Below are 22,085 nucleotides of genomic sequence, written 5' to 3' on the forward strand. Positions count from 1 at the left end.
GGGGGGGGCCGAACATGATGAGTCTACAGCTGTTTTTGTCTTTGATATCCATAAGTCGGGGGATCTTCGCCACGGATAGGCACGGTTGGTTGATCGTAATGGGATGCATGGTCAATCTCAGTGTATCAGTTGAATCAAGCAAGCAAAACCAGTGCCAGCACTTGGTCCAGCCGGCAGCTTCGGGAATATCTCAAGTCCCATCCCTGTCTCATCCAGTAGATATCCCTGAGAGGCCTTTGGAGGCTTGGCTTGGCGTGCGATCCGAAGAACTTCCAGCGTGCGGAACCAGCGGCGACGGCGCTCGGATGACGTGCTAAAAAAGAAGAAAAACCCCCACTGCATTTACCACTGAAACATGTCACCACCGGGAGTCGTCGTGGTGAGTGCACGACATAGATCGTTGATGCACATGTGCTTACTTACACATTTGCAAGCAAGCACCAAAGACATCCTTCAATAGCTTCACTCCAAATGGCAGCCTGATTCATGTATCAATCGTATAAACCTTCATTGCGCCCTTCTCAGTCTGAGCTGGCGACAGATGATTGAATCTACATTACTTACAAACGGCCAACAAGACTCAGTGAGGTATACGAGTACAGAACGGCCCTTATCCCTGTAATCTGCTGTGTCGATGTGGTGGGTATGGCGGTTTGGGTGCCAGGTTGGCAGGGTAGGATACGCAGTCGGGGTTTTCTAGTCGGAGCCGTTCAAGAATGCGAGGGACCGTCAATCAATGCAGCCTCTTCTGAGCTGTTGCCGACACGAGCTGCACCTGTGCAGGTCTACGTAACTGATGTGGCAGACTTTGACCGTGAATAGTAAGGCTGAGAATTGGCCCTGGACAGCTGATCCGCTTGAGGTCTCGTGGCGTTGATGAAGGCAACTTCCACGAAAAAGGGCGAAAAGGGTTACGGCCGCTTAGTGACGACAATAAAACTACAGGCAAAGTCTTTGAGTTTAAGATAAGTAGTTCCAGACTTTTTGGCCTATTGTTGAGAGGTGGGAAACCTGAATCCACTTGCATGAGTAGCATTGATGGAGCCTGCAAATTGCGAGTCTTGTTAGATACAAGCTTATATTCAATGCTGGCCAAAGTGGGCTGCTTGCCCTGAATAAATCGAGAAAGATCAAGCGACTTTAGATGGCATTACAGGACCGCAACTCGGGACGTGATCACCGTTAGAGCCAATGCAATACATCGCAGTATAATGCCATAATAGCAACTAATAGTATACCTCATAGAAACCAAAACCGAGTCCCTGATTGTGTCTTTTCGCAGTGATGCGCCTTGAAAAAAGCAATGTATATGAAACATGCCGGGTTCGCCTACAGGCTCGAGCATTCCTCGAAACATTATTCTATCTCTGCTTGGCTCGCCAAGCCAAATGATCCTCAATTGCCCGAGTGAATAGTCTAATTATATCAACTGGTCACGTTGAAGCAGGTCAATCAACTAGATTGTACTCTGGCCGGCTTATCTAGGAGATAGTGAAAGTTAATCTGCCCGAGTACATAGTAGTGAACCTGACACAACTACATGTACTTACATTCAGTATGCAATTTTATTCCGATCGTGTCATTCGATACATGTGTATGATGGTCGTAATTCTACCTAAGCAGAGGGTCACGAATGGGTAAGCCAGCTATGGCGCATCACTCAGGTTCTTTCGAGCCGCCAGATAAGGAATCACCAACCTGGAACTTGTTTTGACCGAGAATAATCAAGGGAGGAGGGAGGGAGAAAGAAAAAAAGGCAGCAGCAGCATCACACAGTATTCCGCAGGATCCCAGCAAGTCCGGTCACAAACCCTGGCACAACTGCACACGAATGCAGCACAGATGATATGGAGGTACGTATGTAAATAGTAGCATGCAACCATCAGAAACATCCTTGCGCAAACCACTCTCGCTTCTGCCGGTGGTGTCAGCATTTGTAAAGGCACCAAAGTCACATCATTCGTTACTCAAGAGATATCGCAAGCAACGTCGTGGAAGACTATGCATCAGTTCCCGAACGGCATCTCATGATTGTGGCATTTGCCTACCTTGCGGATAGAGTACATCAACTGAAGTGGTTGGTCTATTACACAGTATAAGGAAAAAGAAAAGTGGACCATTGTAGACTTTCTTGGTGGAAATGATTAGTGGGTGGCAGTGGTCATCGTACCCCCAGACGCTTTTGAGCTGGTGTTTTTGCCTTTAAGCCTTGCCCCGTACTGATCTCTGCCAGCCACCTGTGTGACCTGGCCTGGTAACTTGGAAGCACTGTGGACAAACAAGATGAATTAGTGAGTGAAAAGAAAAGAAAAACAGAGCTACTTGTGCCACCGAAGGCTGCATTGCGCGCGAAACATCCGTCGAATGAGCTTCTTCGGGCTATTTCGAAACGCATGGGAGCTACCCAACTAGACAGACGTCCTCGCAATTAGTAGCACCTAGTATCGACATTTCTCTCCGTTCAGCCAGCCCAGCCGACGATCAACCTTTTTTTTCTTCCCTCTCTCGCCAGCCCAAAACACTGGACACAAACAGATCGACGCCTCACTGCGCGCCTGCAGTTAACTGCCCCCCGTCCACTCGCTTGCTGGAGTCGTCGGCCTCCTGGGAGTTCCCAATTCTCACTAGGTAGGCCCAGCCGCCCGAGCCCGCTGCTACTTCGGTGCTTGGTCCTGTCGGGAGCCCACATTCGTTTCCACTGCCTTTTCTGCAACCCCATGACCGCTAGCTTGGCCCTTGGACTTCTCCTTCTTTACCCAAGGGGATCGGCACCCCTTCAAATCCACTACTGGTAAATGGTTGCGCAAATCCACGCCTCGAGTGCCCGTCTGCTTGGTGCTACTACCTGCTGCTAGTAGCTGCTGCTTGCACAATCATTACCAGTGGCCGGATTCCCTTCCTTGATGTGCAACAGACGTCTTCTTCGTTGTCAAAAACGCAGCTCCAGGCGGTACCGCTCTCTCCACCACGGCTGCAACGGACGACGAACAAACGAACGAACGGACGACTAAACATTCCAGTGGGGTTTTGACCAAGTCCGCCCCCATTGCTTGTTCAGTGGGCGCGCCCGCCTCTTGCTTGGCACATGGAGAGGCGCTCGTCAGGTTCGTCCGAGGATAGCATTACTGCGTCTGTCGAGACACCCTCAGCCAGCACCGATGGCCGACAGACGATACCGAACGGCTCGCGCAGTGTAGGGCAAACCGTGCCTTCGGACCGGCAGTCCGACAGACCGGAAAAGACGGCGCAAAATGCAAGCAGTAGACACTCTTTTGCAAGGATACGGCGTCAGAGCAGTAACATCAATTGGAAGCCGGCCCACTCGAGAAACGGCTCACGCACTGGTTCCTTGGAGAAAGAGGCGTTCGCGCAACCACATACCACCTCAATCCTGGTTACAAATTCCCCAGACAGTGACACTGGCGAGGAGGAGGAAAAGATGGCAGATAAGAGGCAGACGGGACACCGGCCATGGATGCGTAGTCCATGGCGCATGACCCTCAGGGCCTTTTTGACGGCAGTCATAGGCATATCACTGCTGACAGCCATTCTCAATTCTTCATGGACACGCCAGCTGGATTCCAAGGGTTGCCGCATGTCCTATATGAGTCCAAGTTATGTTCATATGAGTGACTTTGATACCGAGCATACAAGATTTGCTAGCAAGTACTCATTGTACCTTTACAGAGAGAGTGGCATTTCTGCCGGCAACACGGTATGTGCAAACCCACCAAGATGACAGAGAACTTAGCCGATTTAATAATTGATGTAGGTCACGGGTATACCGGTTTTGTTCATCCCAGGCAATGCTGGAAGTTACAAGCAGGTCCGACCTATTGCAGCCGAAGCTGCCAGATATTTTCACGATGTGCTGCAGCACGACCCAGTGTTAGCGGATGCTGGGAAACAAAATCTTGATTTCTTCACAGTGGACTTCAATGAGGATTTTACTGCCTTTCACGGACAGACTATACTGGATCAGGCCGAATATTTGAACGAAGTGATACGGTATATATTATCTCTCTACCTGGATCCAAAAATGTCCAGGGGCCGCAATCCGGATCTGCCAGATCCAGCTTCTGTAATTGTCTTGGGTCATTCCATGGGAGGCATTGTAGCCCGAACCATGCTGGTTATGCCAAATTACCAGACAAATTCCATCAACACAATCATCACCATGTCCGCCCCCCATGCTCGACCGCCAGTAAGCTTCGACTCCCAGATTATCAAAACCTATGACGACATCAACAACTTCTGGAGACAAGCTTATTCTCAAAAATGGGCCAACAACAATCCCTTGTGGCATGTCACACTCGTTTCTATAGCTGGAGGTGGACTCGATACCGTCGTTCCGTCTGATTACGCCAGTGTGGAGTCAATTGTCCCAGCGACTCATGGCTTCACTGTCTTTACGACTTCGGTTCCTAATGTGTGGACGAGCATGGATCATGCTGCAATTTTGTGGTGTGACCAATTTCGCAAAGTCATCACGCGCGTGCTCTATGATATCGTCGATACTGGCCGGGCTTCTCAAACCAAGCCTCGGGCAGAGAGAATGAGAGTGTTCAAGAAGTGGTTATTGACGGGAATGGAAGACATTGCTGAAAAGACTCTCTCCCATTCGGATCCACAGATTCTCTTGACTCTAGAGGATAACTCCAACACCGTTCTCAAACAAGGAGAACGCCTTGTGCTCCATCAGCTCGGCCAGGCAGGCAAACCGCGAGCGCACCTCCTCCCAATTCCACCTCATTCGTCTTCGGAGCCAAAGCGATTCACTCTCCTAACAGACACGAAATTGGACTTGGCTGGAGACAACGGCAAACTCGAAGTCTTGTTCTGCACGGTCTTTCCCCTGCAACCAGGAGCATCCAATATCTTGTTTTCAATGAATATGGACCTGTCAGGCGACAGCACAGGCTCGACTCGCCTCGCTTGCAAAAACGTCGCCCCCGACCTGATTACACTTCCTAGATCTACAGCACGCACGGAATTCCCATTTTATCGAGATGGTGAGCAGCCACTGGCGCCGTTCTCTTATTTGCAATACGATCTGGAAGATGTAGTCGAGTATGAATTCGTGGCTGTCGTTGAGAAAGCTACATCAACGACTCCTGGTTGGCTCGTTGCCGAGTTCAGCGAAGAGAAGAATTATCTGCTATCCAGCCATGTCAGTCTGCAACGACTGCTTTCCTTTGGGCTTCAAGTTCAGCTTCCTGCAAATCACCCGATGGTGACGGAGCTCAGGATACCATCGGTCAAAAGCAGCATGCTGGCATATCATCTGGAAATCAGCAAGCAGTCTTGTGGCAACCGCGAACACTTTGCGCCCCTTGTACGGCAATATTTGAGCGAACCATACGAGTCTAAATTCTTCGTGAACGCGAGAGATATCAAGGTCAGCCTGCATGGAGTTGCGCCTTATGTGCCTCCACCGATGAGAGCCAAGCGCTCTCAGGACGGGCTCAGTTTCCAGTTTTGGACAGATCCCTCTTGCGACTCTGGCTTGTCTCTTCGCCTGCGCGTCGACCCATACGGCAGCCTTGGAAAATTGTACATGCGCTACCGCACTGTATTTGCGGCCTTCCCGCTACTTGTGGTCACTTTGGTTTTGCGAAAGCAATTTAGGGTCTATGACAACACTGGGGTGTTCATTTCATTCATGGATGGCCTCGATAGTTGCCTTCGACAGTCACTACCGCTTCTTCTGCTGTCCTTAACCCTTTTCGGGTTATCCGTTGGCCATTCCGGCTCCTCGACTGGCTCCTGGTTGTGGAAGAATGTGGCAGGCTCTGTGAATTTCCAACAAAACGACCTCCTCATTGGCACAGCGGATCCATTTTTCTGGTTTCTGGTGCCCATGATTGGCGTCGTATGTGTAGGAGTTTGCATTTGTTTCCACTATGCAACACTTTTGCTGACGTCTATCATCTGTACTATATATGGTGTAATGACAAGAAGCCGAACTCGGACAAACAGAGACGATAAGAAACGTGCCCTTTCGCCCATGTTCATACCTTCTTCACCAAGGCGTCGATTTATTACGACGAGCATATTGTTGTTTCTGGTGTCGACGTTTATACCTTACCAGTTTGCATATGTGGTTGCTTGCTTAGTGCAACTTAGCACAAGCGTCAGAGCTCTACGCTTCTTTCGCGAGGCCCCTTCCATCGGAAATTCGAACTTTTACAACTACGTCCACTCTATTCTACTACTTATGCTATGGGTTCTGCCCATCAACCTACCTACCCTGGTCGTGTGGGTACGAAATCTAGCTGTCCAGTGGTTCACACCATTCTCGTCACATCATAATGTGTTGTCGATCCTGCCTTTCATTTTCATGGTTGAGACCTTGACGACAGGCAAAATGGTGCCGCGGCTCACAAGTCGATTGAGACACCTGACAAGCTTTCTGCTCTTCGGCATTGCCATATATGCGGCTGTCTATGGCGTGTCGCATGCCTACATGTTGCACTATCTGATCAACATTGTGGCAGCTTGGCTCGTAGCAATTCATTCAACGACTGATTCGTTTTCGGTTGCTGGAATGAGAGCCCTGTTCGATGGTGATCTCTCAGACCACCGCAAACAAGGCAAGAATCCATAAACGATCGCTTAGCATTGCTGGACGACTGAAGTTGAAGCCGCCGCTCCTAAAGCATGCAGACAGGATCATTGCCACTGCACTCAGATGTTTTATGCCCTAACCCTTGGAGACGACGTCGCACACGGCCTACATGTTGGTTCTTTGCTGTGATATATATCTACGTAAAGCCGTATGTATATGCTCAAGCCTCCACTTGGTTTGAAACCAGCCGGCCTGCCCCTTTCGAATTTATCTTCTTGTTCAATTCTTGTGCCGTGCAGGAAAGTGCACTGGTATATAAGTTTTTCTCTTTCTTTATTATTCCCACATGTTCCTGGTTACATTGCATCTGCATAGTTGGCTTGGTGTTTGGGCGGGAGCTTTTTGTTTCTTGATTTATTTAATTCTGCGCCTGGTTCCTTGGGACATGACACTTTGATACAGCATTCCCGAGGTGGCTTGCTAGCTGCTTGGTGTCGCTGGAAAAGAACACGAGATGAACGTCAACCATCTTGACAGATGACGGAGATAAAATGGGAATGGAGCAGGACATGATTTAAATCCATTCCACGGGTACAGGGAGCGAGGCATTCGGGGTCATGAAGATGTTGCCGATAAGCCTAGAATAGATTCAGACTTGGATGCGGCACTGGAGCACTGACTCAACAAGTCAGCACATCAAAGATACCAAGCGCGATCTCTTCAACGCGAAGCGCGTTGATTTGTCTAGAAGAGATAATACTCAGCCTGCCAGAGTGGCTGGGTTAATGTTAATAAACAATAAAGTGAAGCGCAATACATCATTAGGGACATGTCTGGTCCTTCCTCGTGCAATGGCAAACTAGTCGTGTGCATCGTGTGCCTATCAGGTTTCACTTAAATCGATATAATTCATAGTGTGTAACACTTGGTCAGGTTCTCAAAACACGTGGCATTAAGAATATACTCAAACAAAGGTTGTGACAAGAATACTTCATTATTTGTGCTAGCAAGTAATCTAAAGCATTTTCAACACATGGTTTCAAGACGAGGGGGCCGGCCTGTTTTAAAGGACCGATTGCCTACCTACCTTGGTACCACAAGCACCCTCGATGCTCGCCCAAAGACAATACCAAAAGCCTGCTCAGCATTAGTTTGGAAATTGTCAATATCACGTCACTTTTCTCATCATTTCGGGTCCAGCACTAACCAAAGCATATCTCTCTCCTCTACAACAGATGGCGGGAACAATTCCGACATGGGATTATTGCATTGAGCATCATTCCGGATTTCGTGTCTTCAGAACCACCTGGGGTTTTCCTTTAGAGAGAGGGGTGGAGTTAAAAAGTGAGTCCAGTCTTTGATTTCGTAGGTCGTGGAGGCGGCGGTGGCGGCGTGGTCGGGAGAGGAGGAAGAGGAAGGGGAGGCGGTGGTAGTGATGGAGGAGGAGGTGGCGGCGGCGGCGATGATGAGGGCTCGCTAACTCAGAAACAAACCTTTCACCTGTTTAGTGGCACGCTCCAACTCGATCTTCTGTTGGAAATCCCTGGCAATGTTCCTCGCCGCCCTCTCCACGTATTCTCGGGCCTCCCGATCCCGGAAGGCGATCTGCGCTTCGCGATCGCGACTCTCAATGAGCCGCAGATAGAGCTCGACCTTGGTGCCATTCTCGGACAGGTTCTCTTTGCGCGCGCGCAGCTGCCTTTGAATGTCCTTTCTCGTGAGTCCGATAAAGATGTTCAGGTCGCTGAGGGGAATGAGGTGAATGTCCTTTGCAGGCGGTCCATTCTGTTTAGGCAGCTGGACTACCTTTCGAAATTTCTCGCGAGGCTCGAATTTTCTCGTCGCAGGGATTTCATTCTTTCTTGGTCGTTTGGAGCCAGCGGCGCCATCCTGTGCGTCGTTCTTTCTCTTTCCTGAAGCCATTGCGTAGATTCGTTGCTCTTCTGTGAGAGCTTTGCTTAGATTGACAGGACACTTACCGAATAGTTCTATTCCAGATAATACTATTCCCTGTCCTGCTGTGTTGTAATGATGAGAAGAAAAGCCGATGTAAGCGCGGCGACAGGTTCAACTTATATATCATGAAAATGGTATGTTGACTCCAGTGTGGCTCATGGTCAAGAGTTCAACGGTGCAAGGATTCCTGACAAGACAGTGTAGGATTGCATAAAGATATTCCCCGTCCTTGTATAGATGACAAAGAGACACGATGTCAGAGTGATGTGGTGGGGCTTTCTGGGAACAAAGAACGGTTGATTGTATATATAGTTTCGTATCAGCCACCCTCTTTGTAGTTCCTCATGCCACGTAGTTCGTGTTCACTCTCTAACATAGGTCTGCTATGTGACACAGTGATCATCATTATGAGAACAAAGAAATATTCTATTTTGACAGATACTGACAGGCAATTTACTATAGTGCCTGCACCAATGATGTGTTGACTAACCGCTGCAATGTGGGAAACAAGCTCCTAAACTCCTGAAAGTGCCATTGTGATACTGTAGCAGGTTACTTTACGAAAAGTCGAATCGATCAGGAAGAACGATGGGAGCCACCAGAGTCCAAATATACATGCCGTAGCAAACCCAAGCACTAACTATCTTGACCCAGCTGGCCCAGTAAGTCCGACCAACTGATGCAAACTCGCCGTCATTCTTAATATCCTGGCCTTGAGTTAAAAGAGTGGCAACCCAGCATGTAGCTAGGAAGAAAATAATATGGAAGACGGTATAGCTGTACTGAGTGCTGTTGCGCTCATCATCACCAGTCTTTGAGTTGGACGAATCGTCATCGTCATCGTCGTCGGAAAGAAGTGCATCAGCGGGCAGACTGCCCTCCTCAACAGCTCTGCGCAATACTTCAGCTCGCATCTCCCTGCGGCCGGGTTGCTGAGTGACAAGATCGTGCTCATCCTCGTCGGGCAATCGGATGCCTCCACGGCTGTTGCCGAGTCCAAGACTTTGCGTTGCTGCTCGGGTAGTGGTGTAGGCGACTGTGAGCATGGTCACGATGGCGCCCATGACAACTGAGGTTGTGCGAGTTCCCTGAGCACGAATTAAAGGGTTGCACTGCTTGTCGTCGGGCTCCATGGACACAGCCGACATGGTCAAGTATGTGCAATATACTGCTACCATGGCAGCTTGAGCAAGACCAGCCTTGGGGTTGTACTCTTGAACCGCGGGGTGCACAGAAATGAAGGAGATGAGGAGCCAGAGAATCAAATTGATGGTAATGGCAGCTTGGTTCATCGCACAGTCGCCCTTGGCAAAGAAGTAGTACTGGACAATGGTCATGGCGAGCGAACCCAAGTACATGCTTAAAGTCGAGCCGATGAGGACGACCCGCCAAACGCGAGAGTCGGTGTCTTCAATTTGCGCCAAGCAGTATTCGGCCCAGGTGTGAGCAAGGTCGACCAGAAGAATAAGACCGAGGATCAGGAAGGCCATGGCAGCAAAGAATGAGATATAGTTGCCCCAAACCTTGAAGAAGGCATCGGGAATAAGGAACGAGAGAACGATGAAGGCCAGCCAGGCGATAACCTTGGGACCCCAAAAGCCATTTTGTAGAGCAGCACGAGGGTTCTTGGAGTTGTTTACACCAAAAAGTAGGCCGGCGAAGACCAAGTGGAATAAGCCAAGAGCGAAGTTGATACGGTGGACGGCCAGCCAGCCGTAGCACTCGCCCGTTGGGCAGTTGATCTTGACATAGTCGAGCGTCAGGTGTTGGAGCTTCTCGATCGCCCATGGCGTGAGCATAATCCAGGACAAGATAGAATTGACGAGCAGAATGAGGGCATATGCGATACGAGTAGCGACACTATAAGAATACACAGGTTAGTTTTGACATGATCGCGCGCATTCTTATATGGGACAAGACTTGGGGACTCACCTGTTGCCACACTTTCCACAGGCACTGCAAACCATGGAGCAGGTCGCAGCGCCGCAACAGCTCGCCGCAAAAGACATCAGCTAGAGTTGCGACATTGGGGTTAGCAAATGAAGCTCGTTTGGAGTGTTACAGGCAGACAAGTAGACTCAACGCCCGACTTACCGTACCCGCGCTGGGGATCGCCAGAAGCGGAAGAGACAATAGCGCGCCCATGGTGATATGCGCGCAGGCGGCTGGTTGTAGATTGATATTATTGTTGATGGCAGAGAAGCAGCACTGAAGCCTGCTGCGATGGCGACGTTGAGACAAGCTTCTTCTACCTGCCCAACCAACCCGGCGGTCGCGACAATGCCCGCGCCTCGGTCATGTGGCACGTGCACGGGCCTGATTACGTCGTGCAATCGATGGTCCTGTACCTTTATTTAGGCACTAACTAACTAGACAAGATACGTACTCTGTAGTGCAGGAATGAACGTTGACCCCCACTGTGATGTCGGCCATCAAGCAAAGACGCAAGGTACAGCCTTGGCCGCAATATGACAGGTCTTCTCGATAGCCAGGTCTGAATGTCGGAAACTATGAATTGCAATCGTTACAACAAATAAATAAATTCTTTTGGCAGGACCCCCGTAGGTTACGGGTAGTGACTAGTGGAACATTGGAGACTCTAGATTCCGCCATGTCTCAGTGATATTTGATCTTCAAGCTCCATATTACCGTGACCTTAGCACTACACTACTTTGTACACTGCCTTGCTACTATACGTACAACAGGTACGTAGTAGGTGATATCCCGCCCCGCCTCAATTAATGCTTGAAAGGGGATGGCGCACCCATTTGACTGCTAAAACATCCCTTGTGTATGGCTGACATACAGTGTACGTTGACTACCTAGGTAGGTACACACTGCACACATCGCGCCCCTCCGAAACGCAACCACTTTCCGACAACCTGCGAGATAAGCAGCCGACACGATTGCGACTCCGGCATACTCCACGGGCGCTGACAACACATCCGTGTTCCAACTTCCCCGGCTTGTGCCACATCTTCTGCTCCATTACTCTGCTTCCCCCCGTTTCCTTCTTGTCAACGCCCTTCCCTAACATGACCTCTCATCTCTTGTAGCGGTAGACAGTCAGTCCCCTCTGCGCTTGGCTGGCGAACGATTCCTTAGACCAGTCGCCGACACACGCACACGCGCATATATACCCCGAACATCCTGTACCTGTACCGATATCGCATATCGTAACACACCAACTGGATTCTTATCATGACGTTGGACAAGCAATTGCACAATGCGCGCATTGTGTCGAGTGTCGCAGCCACGGTCATTTCGCTGGCCTGTGGTACCAATGTGAGCCTATACAATACAGTCCAAAACTGCTATAGTCGCTAACTGCAATGAACCAGTATGTATACTCGGCATGGGCGCCTCAATTTGCCGACCGATTGCTCCTTTCCGCGACCGAATCCAACCTGGTAGGACTCTTTGGCAACCTGGGCATGTATTCAATGGGCGTGCCTGTTGGTATGCTAGTTGACAATAAAGGGCCTCGACCCGCTGTTATAAGCGGCTCTATACTGCTTGGAGTAGGATACTGGCCTCTACACTCGGCATATAATGCTGGACATGGCTCAGTGCCCTTGATGTGCTTCTTCTCGTACCTGACGGGTCTCGGAGGCTGCCTGGCATTTGCAGCTGCAGTCAAGACTTCCGCGCTGAATTGGCCGCACCATCGCGGATCTGCCACAGCCTTTCCAATGGCGGCTTTTGGCCTCAGCGCATTCTTCTTTGCTTTGGTCGGTTCCATCTTCTTCCCAGGAGATCCAGGCCGCTTTTTGGAATTGCTCGCTGCTGGTACTTTTGGTCTTACTTTTGTTGGCTTCTTCTTTTTGCGTGTTTATCCGCATGGTCACTATCACACAGTCCCTCATGCAGAGGAGAACTTGTCAGATTCACAACAGCTGCACAGGTCAATTTCGCACGACTCTAGAAAGTCCCACGCTGGTCGCGGGCAGCTTGTCGAGCCCGGTATGTCTTCTGATGATAGCACCATCCCAGAGACCGATGCGCCAGAGTCGAGCGGCAAGCCCGGAAGTTCGGACAGCCGTGTCGCTGATGTCGAGGTCGCCGGCCACTCAAAACGTCTACCAGCCGAAGTCGAGGAAGTCGCCGAGGCAGATGAGACCTCTTCACTCATGTCTCGTTCTACTTCGGCCTCTTCGTTACCAGGCGACCTGCTTCTTCAGAACAGTGTTGACCTGGATCGTTCTCATCGTGTAGATATCAGAGGTTGGGCTCTATTGAGGAACCTCGAGTTCTGGCAATTGTTCTCCATTATGGGCATATTGTCGGGTATTGGTCTCATGACTATCAAGTAAGTTGAGCCAGATTCCGTAACCTTGGAAATAATCCATGGAATATGAGCTAATGACTGGCAGCAACATCGGTAATGATGCAACTGCTCTTTGGAAACACTGGGACGACTCAATAGACGACAAGACACTTGTTCTTCGACAACAGCTGCATGTTTCTATTCTATCAATAGGAAGTTTCACCGGAAGGCTACTGAGTGGTGAGTTTGGCGCGACATGGTTCTCGAGCATGGTACTAATGCATGCTATGCTAGGCACTGGCTCCGACTTTTTGGTCAAGGTTTTGCACGCAAGTCGAGTATGGTGCCTCGTGCTTGCTGCGGGGATTTTCTCAGTTGCACAAATGTGAGTTTCATGTGAACACAGGACAAGTTGAACTATTGAGTCCTGATGAAGAGATCTCACAATCTCGTCAACTACAATCAGCTCGCAAGCGCGTTGAAGCAGACATGCCTATTTAATGATGAAAGTGCAAAGGGCTAACGATGGGTTTTTTTATCAGATTTGCCTTGAATGTTGAAAACCCTCATCTGCTAGGATTCGTTTCTGGATTCAGCGGTCTCGGCTACGGTTTTCTATTCGGAGTGTTCCCGTCGATCGTGGCCGAATCATTCGGTATCCATGCACTCAGTCAAAACTGGGGTTATGTGAGTATTTTCATCCAACATCCATGCTTTTCTACCGCCTAGAACAACGAGTTATTGAAGCAAGCTAACATGGCTCTTCTCCTTTCAGATGACATTATCACCGGTTATTAGCAGTAATATCTTCAATCTGTTTTACGGCTGGGTGTTCGATGCTCATTCCATTGTCGAGCCCGATGGCAGTCGAGATTGTACAGAGGGCTTGTCATGCTACAGGGCTGCGTATCTGGTCACAATTTGTGCCTGTGCGTTGGGAGTAGTTGTGACCTTGGCTGTAATTTGGGTCCAAAAGCAGGCCAGGCTCAAGGAAGCCAGCAAAGCCCGCCAGGAAGACTGATTACTTCACTGCGGATCTTATTATAGACATAGAGTACAATTGTAGAAGTGGTATTACCGGAATAGAATAGCGACCATAGATTTACATTTTTCCTATCTCATTGGGTCTCAATGCATGATTTATTCCAGCTGCCGATTTGCGTCCCCAAGGAGTTTGGAATCTAACCTCGGGCATACGAATGCTTTGTCTTCCTTCCGCATTCTTTGTGCATTGAGAGTCTTTATCACAAAGTAACAAGCGCCATTGTTTGACATGGCTGTCAAAAGGATGACAAGGCCTTCTCTAGCGCAAGAATAGTCTTTGTTCCAGCACGTCTTAAATCCAACTGTCTCTTCCCATCCGTCCTGGCAAGATCATTTACAGCACAGATATTTCGCATTCACTTCAGAGGGGACGAAGAAACGAGGGGGAATTAAATAAATAAAAATAAACGAAAGACAAAAAGGAGAGGAAAAAAAAACGCAAACACAGGGCAATAGATTGCCAAGATCTGACGAACACAGCATCGCAATAACCTTGCAATTCCAACCATGCGTCAACATTCCATGTTCCACGGCCAGGACAGCAAAACGACCCTCGCCGCCTTCCAATCTGCACGGAAAAGGCCCGTGACAGTGGCGTTCCCCGAACAACTCAAGATGCTGTTCAATCGGGTGACGGCGGCCCATCGAGGCGGCCGCGAGCCCAGCAGCAGGGCGGATCCTCGGCCTGGCAGTCCACTCCCGCCGCAACATCACCGCGGCCGGATGGCCAGAAGACCCTTTCGTGCCGTGCTGGGCAGCATCGAGGAGGAGCTAGAGACTGCATTGTTATAGGTTCGTGTTTATGCATTTCTGCGAGATTAGTCTGTATCGACTTGCATGCATATCTTGGGAGCAGGAGGGCTGGTTCCTCTTGGCACATATATCACTATTCGTACCTATTTTGTTCTTTTCCCTCTTTTCGACAGTTCATGACTATGAAAGGTGAAGACACGAAAATCCAAACGAAGTGGCTTGGCTCGTGCCGATGCTTGACTCTTGTTTCTCAGATGAATAACATGGTGTCATTACTCGCGAGCACTAGAATCTGTATCATGTTGTTGATTATTCTTTGTATTATTAATTTTTTCTCTCGCTTCCTAATATCGCAACAAAAGAACGACTTTTTTTTTTTTTTTTTGTAATTCTCATCACTATACCCCCTGCCTTCCCTCGGTAACCACTATTTGCGTCGTCTTGATGACCGCGCCCCGGGGCGGCGGCGGCAGGATGCCCTCCTCGCTGCTGTCATCGCCGCCGCCGCCACTACGGCTCACGCCCGTGCCGCTCGTGCTCGTCACCCGGGCATTGTACATGCCGCCGACATCCTCCCCTTCCTCGAGGTGCTTTCGCTGCAGACTGTTGAGTCCGACGGCGTCGTCGTGGCGGTGGTAGCCGCTCCGGTTGTGGTTGCTCCGCGAGCCGCCATACTTGTGGGCGAACCGGCCGCCCGAGTCGTAGAGGTAGCCGGTGGCGCGTAGCCGCCGGCTCGTGTTCTCGAGGATCGAAGAGAAGAGAGGTCTCAGGGCTGGCAGACAAGCGGCTACTATTCCAGTGTGTAATTCGGCGCTATTGGGAAAAAAGAAAACAAAGTGTTAAAAGTTGTCCTCGGTAGTATTTACCAACTTGAGAAAAGTCTTACTAATTCCATATAAAGAATGCATATGCCCAAGTATAATCGAGATCTTCGAAAACGTGGGAGCCGACGTACACGCGTACGATTGATGCTATACAGGCACTTTTATGACATTAGCTGATTGCTTTGAGAAAGACATGGACACCTTTGGCCAGATTTGCAAACTCACAAGAGTCCTAGACTCAAAATAAAGAGCAGTGAGAGCTTTGTCCTTCGGTTGACCTGGAGCTTGATAATTATAGGTACGGGCAAGAGGACAAATATCGCATCGGTGAGGATGTTCATTACTAAAACTCAGTTTCAACTTATTGCATCGCCAGAATTACCAGAAGGTCTTACCTCCGTTAAACGTCGATATTGCCAGGAAAGTGTCTGCCGAAAAGCATTTTGCATCTATCGGTCGTGGGATTGTATATGCTGCGACGGGCGGTATACATTGTAGTGCCAAAGTGAGGTCGCATGTGAGGGTGAAGAGCGTCAGGAAGACTACCGAGAACTGTTAGCCTTGCCACAATCCATGACGCTTTTATAAACAGTCTGGAGTTGGTGCTATAAATTTGTTGAACTTACCGATCATGAAAATTATAAATCGAGTGTACCAGAGGCCCTGTACGAAACGCAACAGGAAAAATCCAAGGGAGATCTTTACCAAGCTGATCCCAGTGACAAGCAATGGACCATGGACTAGACAAAGTCATTAATTAGCAAGTTGCCGCCAATGTTGAGGAACCAAAGTCATTGGGGTATCTTAGAATTTGGGTTCATTTTGAGCAAAATATGTGAAGTTGTGGATATATAAAGAAATGAACCATTAATACGTACCATATTGCCAGAATGCCAGCTGTGCAAATTCGTCCAGTCTGATATCGATAAAATGACGACCAGCGCCATACTTTGTCTCTTCCACCAGACACACCATCGACCCAACGGCGGCAAGCTGTAATGCGATGGAGGCCCTCGTTAGTCATGCTTGTTTGTGTAAAGGACTTGTCCGGAAATCGGTCGGAACGTACAAACGCCAACACCATGACCGCATCGTCGAGCCCAAAGGTCTTGATCATGATTCCCCGTACGTAGATGCGCAACGTAACACAAATGGTTGAAAGCGCCATCATGGCGCCCACGACGCCATTGATTGTTGGGGCATTGGTTGCCTTGTCGCCTCCTCCTCCTACTGCGCCAGGGCCGAAGACCGTCGTCGAGTTTTGTTGCTGCCTTGGCCAAATCGTTTGTACCTGAATCATTGCCATCCTCTGAGAGACATTGACAAGTCCTCTTTTCTGGTAATGTTTCTTTCTTTCTTGTTCGTCTTCCCCCTTGTCGTCATGTGCGTTTAGTTATTGGAGTCGAGTAACGGCCAAGGTTCAACTGAATTACATATACGGGCTTCTTTCGGCTATTATAGTACAGCTGCTCGCTTGCGGATAAACTCGTGCAACACCAGGACTTGGTGTGCGGCGTGTCATCCGCACTCGTCTGGATACTAATTGTTCTAATATCTCACGACCAGGTAGAGAAGGGCATTTTCATGGAAACGGAAGAGTAAGAGGCGAGACAGGAACAGTCAACGTGGTGTATGCGTTTGGACCTGGCACCCTCTGACTTTCTCAGCAGGCCGCTGTCTAAAACGCCTTCATGCCGGGAAATTTCTTCTGGGGGAGCTGCCGGTGCTCGGATAAGCGAGACAGGCAATATAATTAGGCTGCTGTGTGCATAAATGAGGCGCACTTTGCAATTGGCTCCGGCGGATGTGCAGAGCTGCATATAGAGGCCATGTTGCTCGAAGAGTTTTATGTGTGACATGCTCTCATCATCTCAGAATTCTTGGTGCATACAAGTAAACGTTGACGTTGAAAATGGATCCATGACATACCCTACAATATCGAAACAACCCTTCTCAGTTCAAGACAAAACGGAGGAGAAAAAGCTCTCTTGCACATGCTTAATTTGAAGCTGGGCACGTTGCACAAACATTTCATCGATTGTTCAAGAATGATTATTGAGCCGAAGTATGCGACCCAAGGCAAGCCTCTGAAGCTGGATATTGTAGCCGGAGCAAGATCTGATGATACTATTCGCCAAAATATCAAACTTCGCCTTGGACAAAGAGATTCAAAGAGAGACGGTGTGATCTTGTTCGGTATCACTCACACATCGGGGTTGTTGGACCGAGCATATCTGCTTTGGTTTTTCGGCCGGGATCTACTTTACCTGATTGCAAGCATCCAGGGACCCAGGTTTGAGGAGTTGTTGCTCTATAACGGGTACACGAGAAAAAGCTTGTGTTTTCTTGTTCGCATGATCACCTCGACCCGCACCACACAATGGTGACGCCACACCAAACGAATTGATGATGGAGTAGCGTATAATGGAATCTCTCAATGTCAAGGCACCAGAAATCAATCATGTACGGTGGTTGTTCCGTAGTGCCTTTGTGGAACGAAGCAGCGCAATGCCACCATTCAACCGGTGATTTCTCAAGCATCGAGTACACTTCATAAACATGCAAAGCATCTTTGTGTCTACTTTCTTGTCGTAGTGTGTGGGTATAAGTGAGTGTGGCAACTGTATCGCATATCGCGCTCGCAAGGGGACAGCCCGTTCCCGCATGATGCCTCGCAAGCTCCGGATCGATAAAGAGAAAATGCGACGTCTTGGCGATTATAATGCTTTATAAACGAAGGTGCGTGACCAAGGTGCGTGACCAAGGAAAGAGACCAAGGAAAGAGACCAAGGAAAGAGACCAAGGAAAGAGACCAAGGAAAGAGACCAAGGAAAGAGACCAAGGAAAAAGACCAAGGAAAGAGACCAAGGAGGGTGGACCTGGGAATCAATGCCGCCAGCAGAGCGGCCGAGCAGCAGCCGTACCTGGACTCTGTTTGTCGTACAAGGTCGCACAAGGGTGGTTTAGTAGTGGTTTGAGCTGTATTAGCCGGATCTGCACGATGAAAGTTAGTATCCCGCTCTTGGGGGATTACCACCAATGCCTTGGCGTGAAAGACTATCGCGTTCCCGTGGTTGCGTGGATCCGTCTGTCGTCTCTCCTTGCTTTCTCATGTCCAGGAGATTAACACACCGGGACCTTGTCGCTGCCCGGGCCGACGTGCAAAAGGCCCCTGGAAGAAATCAAGAACTTTAAACTTTGGCGGCACAATTCCTATTGGTTCCCAGCTGTTGCTTTCTCGAACCGAAATAATCTCGCCTGGTCCATATTTGGGAATTGAATGAAACTTGTCTTCTCTTGTTCTTGTCCAAGGGGGTATGAGGGGGCCTTGACAACCGTCGACCTCGTGCTCAGTCGCCCAATGTCAATTTCCTGGCTCGTGCCATTGACTTGCGACTACACTCGGCTCCATGGCGTATAGTGTTCCGCCAACAAGTTGACTGCGCCTCAATATTGGTCTCAATATGGAGAGTTCCTCGTTTTGGTGAGTGTCATTCTGTGCCGCTGTCGCAATGCAGCGCACAATATAACGACGACGGGTGGCTTTCATTGGGCAAGCATAAATTCCCCTAGATGCAGCCAGGGTCCGAGAATCTCTGGGCGCGACAACACCCATCACTACTATGTACACATGGATGAGGTCTTTTGCGAGTCCAACCCGTTCGCAGACTTGGGGTATCATCCGACGAGCTGCCGGGGCCCGCGACCACCACCTTCTTTGATATGTCCCCACTTCCCCAGACTTTTTCTCTATAGCCTAAAGTCGAGAGGTTGGGTGGGCTATAGTCGGAAGTGGAGGCTATAGCACGGAGTAAAGGTGTGTCGCATGTACGTAGATCCTCCAGCAGTATATTGACATGGCTCTTGTCGAGCAACTTCCAACGTGTATATTGGTTCTGCACAGACATCTGGTGGACTATTCTTGGTGGGTTTGTCCCTTTTCTCCGACGTCAACCAACGTACGATGTTTGACGTGTGTGTACCCACGCGGTGTTTCTTTTGGTTCTCTGTTCTCTCTGCAACCTCCCTGCCGTAGCTTGCCAGTAGCCCGAGACCGATGATTTGAATTCGTTCACCGCCGTCGCCTCACATGCCTTGGGGGCCAGCATTGATGCGATGCAGGGATGCTTCTGCTAGCTGCAGATGAGGCAAAGAAAAGAAGATGAGAGGGAAGAAGAAGAAGTCATCTCCACAGGAGCAACTCTGAATTCTCGGTTACGGAAAGCCGTCCGTCTTGTGCCGTTAGCTTGATGCGCGATTGCGGCGCTCAAGTTTAGATGCCAACAACCATCGAGCATGTGCTATTGATCAAGCGAGATTCATCTGTCGCTAGCAACGTGCCAATGCCATTAAATGTCTCTATTTGCCGTCTGGAAACTTCCTTTACCAACGGCCTGGAACGAGGCGCCTGGCGCGCATGCGTCTGTGTAATCAAGGACATATTACCTACGCAATCCTACCCTAGTAACAAGGCCAACTATCCTTTTCGTACCCGGTTTCGACCAATAGTGACACGAAATCATGACCTCGTTTACTTTCTTTTTTCCACAATGATCTGGAATTGTAAATTCTGCTCGCGTGGGATCCGAGCGGCCTCGTGGTCGATCTGCTGACATGGCCGATTGACGAAAGTCTACGACGACGGATGTTTCTGTTGGTTGCCATTCTGCAGGGAGATTCGGATAGTTCACGGAGAAGAGAACCATTTTCAAGGCAAGTGCAGTCGTTGCAGCAGGGGCCAAGGGTGAGATGCCATGATGAATTGGGGATTCATATCCGCCACAACTTGTACCTACCATCATATCATGATTACGCCGTCTTGAGTTGTCCAGCCTCGAACCAACGAATGACAAACCAGGGGAGCCCTCCCACATGGTAGAAGTGTTGCATGATGGAAGGACCCTGCAATGCATGGTCAACGGCAATGTATGTATCAGTTCTCTCGGCCCTGTCCAATGGTTCCACTCGGTCTATCGGGGCCAAATCACACGGCCCTTTGTCTTTCTCTGTCTTGTGTTTTGGGTAACATTCAGTTTGTTCGTCCACGCCACAGTCGAGGTCATATATCTGAGCCATAGGCCGTGGTTGGGTAAACTTTCCTCTTCAATGCATCTGGGTTGATTGGTCTTGTCAAAGCGCTCCTTGTTTTACCATTATTCCGCCCGCTTCCATTCTCTCTAGTCTCATTGGGCGCCAGTATAGGATCCCGTCGAGATGAAGTTGTCCCTGTGGGCTTTATTCGCACTGACATCAGCGGCTTCTTCCTATACTCCAGAGTCGACTTTGAGCACAGATATACTCGCCATTGCAAGTCTTGCCAAGCTAGCGGCATCTGTCGCTGAGGGTAGCTTAGCCGACCTGCTCGCCGCCAATGGCGTCTCGCAGGAATGTAACATTCTCGAGGTGGGCGTCAGGCGTGAATAGTGCGTACTGCAAACCATTAATGTAATCCGTTCATGTACTTGTTACTGACTTGCCGTTCAGCTCTACTTTGACCAACAAGGAAAAGCTTGCCTATACAAACGCTGTCAAGTGTCTCATGTCCAAGCCCGCTCAGACTCCAGCCGACCAAGTCCCGGGAGCCAAGTCCAGATATGATGATTTCGTGGCAACCCACGTGAATCAGACCATCAGCATACATGCCACTGGTAACTTTTTGTCGTGGCACAGATACTTCTCGTGGGCATTCGAGCAGGCCTTGAGGGATGAATGCGGCTATGAAGGGTATCTGCCGTACTGGAACTGGGGAAAGTCAGCTTTGGACCCCATCCACTCGCCATACTTTGACGGCAGCGAATACTCGCAAGGTGGCAATGGCATCTATGCTGAGCACAATTGTACCGACGCTTTGGGCACTGGTCTCAATTGTATCCCGCCCGGTGAGGGTGGTGGTTGTGTCGAGACGGGCCCTTATGTTGGTATCATGGCCAACATCTCAGCCACCGCTCCAACTCTGACGGCAGCCAATGTCACTGCCGGATCATTCCTCGGCTATCAACCTCGTTGCATCCGCCGTGATGTATCACCATGGGTCTCTAGCCAGTGGTCTACGGATCAGCAGTCCTTTGACCTGTTGACCAATCCACTGTATCAGACGGGCATTGGAGCCTTCCAGGACCGGCTTCAAGGAGACTTTGATGCTGGATTCTTTGGCTTACATTCCGGTGGACACTACACCATCGGCGGCGATCCTGGAGGCGACTTCTTCAATTCGCCGAATGACCCCATGTTCTGGCTACATCACTCCCAAATAGACCGAACGTGGTGGATCTGGCAAAATCAGCTTCCCCTCAACCGCACTTTACAGATCTCGGGCACCAATACGGTATTCAACACTCCACCGAGCGCAAACACAACTTTGGAAGACACAATCAATCTAGGCATCATCCGTGACCCGCTGGCTATAAAACACCACTTGAGCACAGTTGCCGGGCCATACTGTTATATTTATGTTTAAATTCGAGGACTGATCCTCGGCAGTAGCAATTTCAAGCGTGAAAAACTAAAACTTTTACTTTGGGCGTTACGACTGGGTAATGACTATATATTATTATTGCATTTTCAGTGTTTCTTTGTATTTCATTTTGTTGCATCTCCATAGACAATAACGTAATAGCAGGAGTACAACAATAGACCTCGTCTGCTCCCGCCTTTGCCGGAATTTCACATTCTG

At 49.5% G+C, this 22,085-nt stretch overlaps 7 protein-coding genes across 7 annotated transcripts; 4 read left to right on the forward strand and 3 right to left on the reverse strand.

Moving 5' to 3' along the window:
- Positions 1-3,085: 3,085 nt before the first annotated feature.
- PFICI_05645 (GPI inositol-deacylase) lies at positions 3,086-6,607 on the forward strand (the record flags this gene model as incomplete). The annotated part of the gene is made up of 3 exons (XM_007834226.1): positions 3,086-3,715; positions 3,773-5,872; positions 6,092-6,607. 3 exons carry the CDS (start codon positions 3,086-3,088, stop codon positions 6,605-6,607), a joined length of 3,246 nt encoding a protein of 1,081 aa, XP_007832417.1.
- Positions 6,608-8,044: 1,437 nt separating this feature from the next.
- PFICI_05646 (uncharacterized protein) lies at positions 8,045-8,491 on the reverse strand (the record flags this gene model as incomplete). The annotated part of the gene is made up of 1 exon (XM_007834227.1): positions 8,045-8,491. One exon carries the CDS (start codon positions 8,489-8,491, stop codon positions 8,045-8,047), a length of 447 nt encoding a protein of 148 aa, XP_007832418.1.
- Positions 8,492-9,081: 590 nt separating this feature from the next.
- Positions 9,082-10,669, reverse strand: PFICI_05647 (uncharacterized protein; the record flags this gene model as incomplete). Its single annotated transcript, XM_007834228.1, has 3 exons — positions 9,082-10,384; positions 10,457-10,536; positions 10,619-10,669. The coding sequence occupies 3 exons, from the start codon at positions 10,667-10,669 to the stop codon at positions 9,082-9,084; spliced, it is 1,434 nt and encodes a 477-aa protein (XP_007832419.1).
- Positions 10,670-11,725: 1,056 nt separating this feature from the next.
- Positions 11,726-13,812, forward strand: PFICI_05648 (uncharacterized protein; the record flags this gene model as incomplete). The annotated part of the gene is made up of 6 exons (XM_007834229.1): positions 11,726-11,809; positions 11,866-12,833; positions 12,898-13,031; positions 13,086-13,176; positions 13,334-13,478; positions 13,567-13,812. The coding sequence occupies 6 exons, from the start codon at positions 11,726-11,728 to the stop codon at positions 13,810-13,812; spliced, it is 1,668 nt and encodes a 555-aa protein (XP_007832420.1).
- Positions 13,813-14,357: 545 nt separating this feature from the next.
- PFICI_05649 (uncharacterized protein) lies at positions 14,358-14,627 on the forward strand (the record flags this gene model as incomplete). The annotated part of the gene is made up of 1 exon (XM_007834230.1): positions 14,358-14,627. One exon carries the CDS (start codon positions 14,358-14,360, stop codon positions 14,625-14,627), a length of 270 nt encoding a protein of 89 aa, XP_007832421.1.
- A 359-nt stretch (positions 14,628-14,986) lies between these two features.
- On the reverse strand, positions 14,987-16,529 carry PFICI_05650 (uncharacterized protein; the record flags this gene model as incomplete). The annotated part of the gene is made up of 7 exons (XM_007834231.1): positions 14,987-15,401; positions 15,475-15,570; positions 15,638-15,755; positions 15,808-15,954; positions 16,039-16,152; positions 16,291-16,405; positions 16,482-16,529. The coding sequence occupies 7 exons, from the start codon at positions 16,527-16,529 to the stop codon at positions 14,987-14,989; spliced, it is 1,053 nt and encodes a 350-aa protein (XP_007832422.1).
- A 4,097-nt stretch (positions 16,530-20,626) lies between these two features.
- On the forward strand, positions 20,627-21,869 carry PFICI_05651 (uncharacterized protein; the record flags this gene model as incomplete). The annotated part of the gene is made up of 2 exons (XM_007834232.1): positions 20,627-20,835; positions 20,897-21,869. 2 exons carry the CDS (start codon positions 20,627-20,629, stop codon positions 21,867-21,869), a joined length of 1,182 nt encoding a protein of 393 aa, XP_007832423.1.
- Positions 21,870-22,085: the final 216 nt, after the last annotated feature.

This window comes from Pestalotiopsis fici, assembly GCF_000516985.1.
Source record: "Pestalotiopsis fici W106-1 unplaced genomic scaffold PFICI_Scf_3, whole genome shotgun sequence".
Classification (NCBI taxonomy): Eukaryota; Fungi; Ascomycota; class Sordariomycetes; order Amphisphaeriales; family Sporocadaceae; genus Pestalotiopsis; species Pestalotiopsis fici.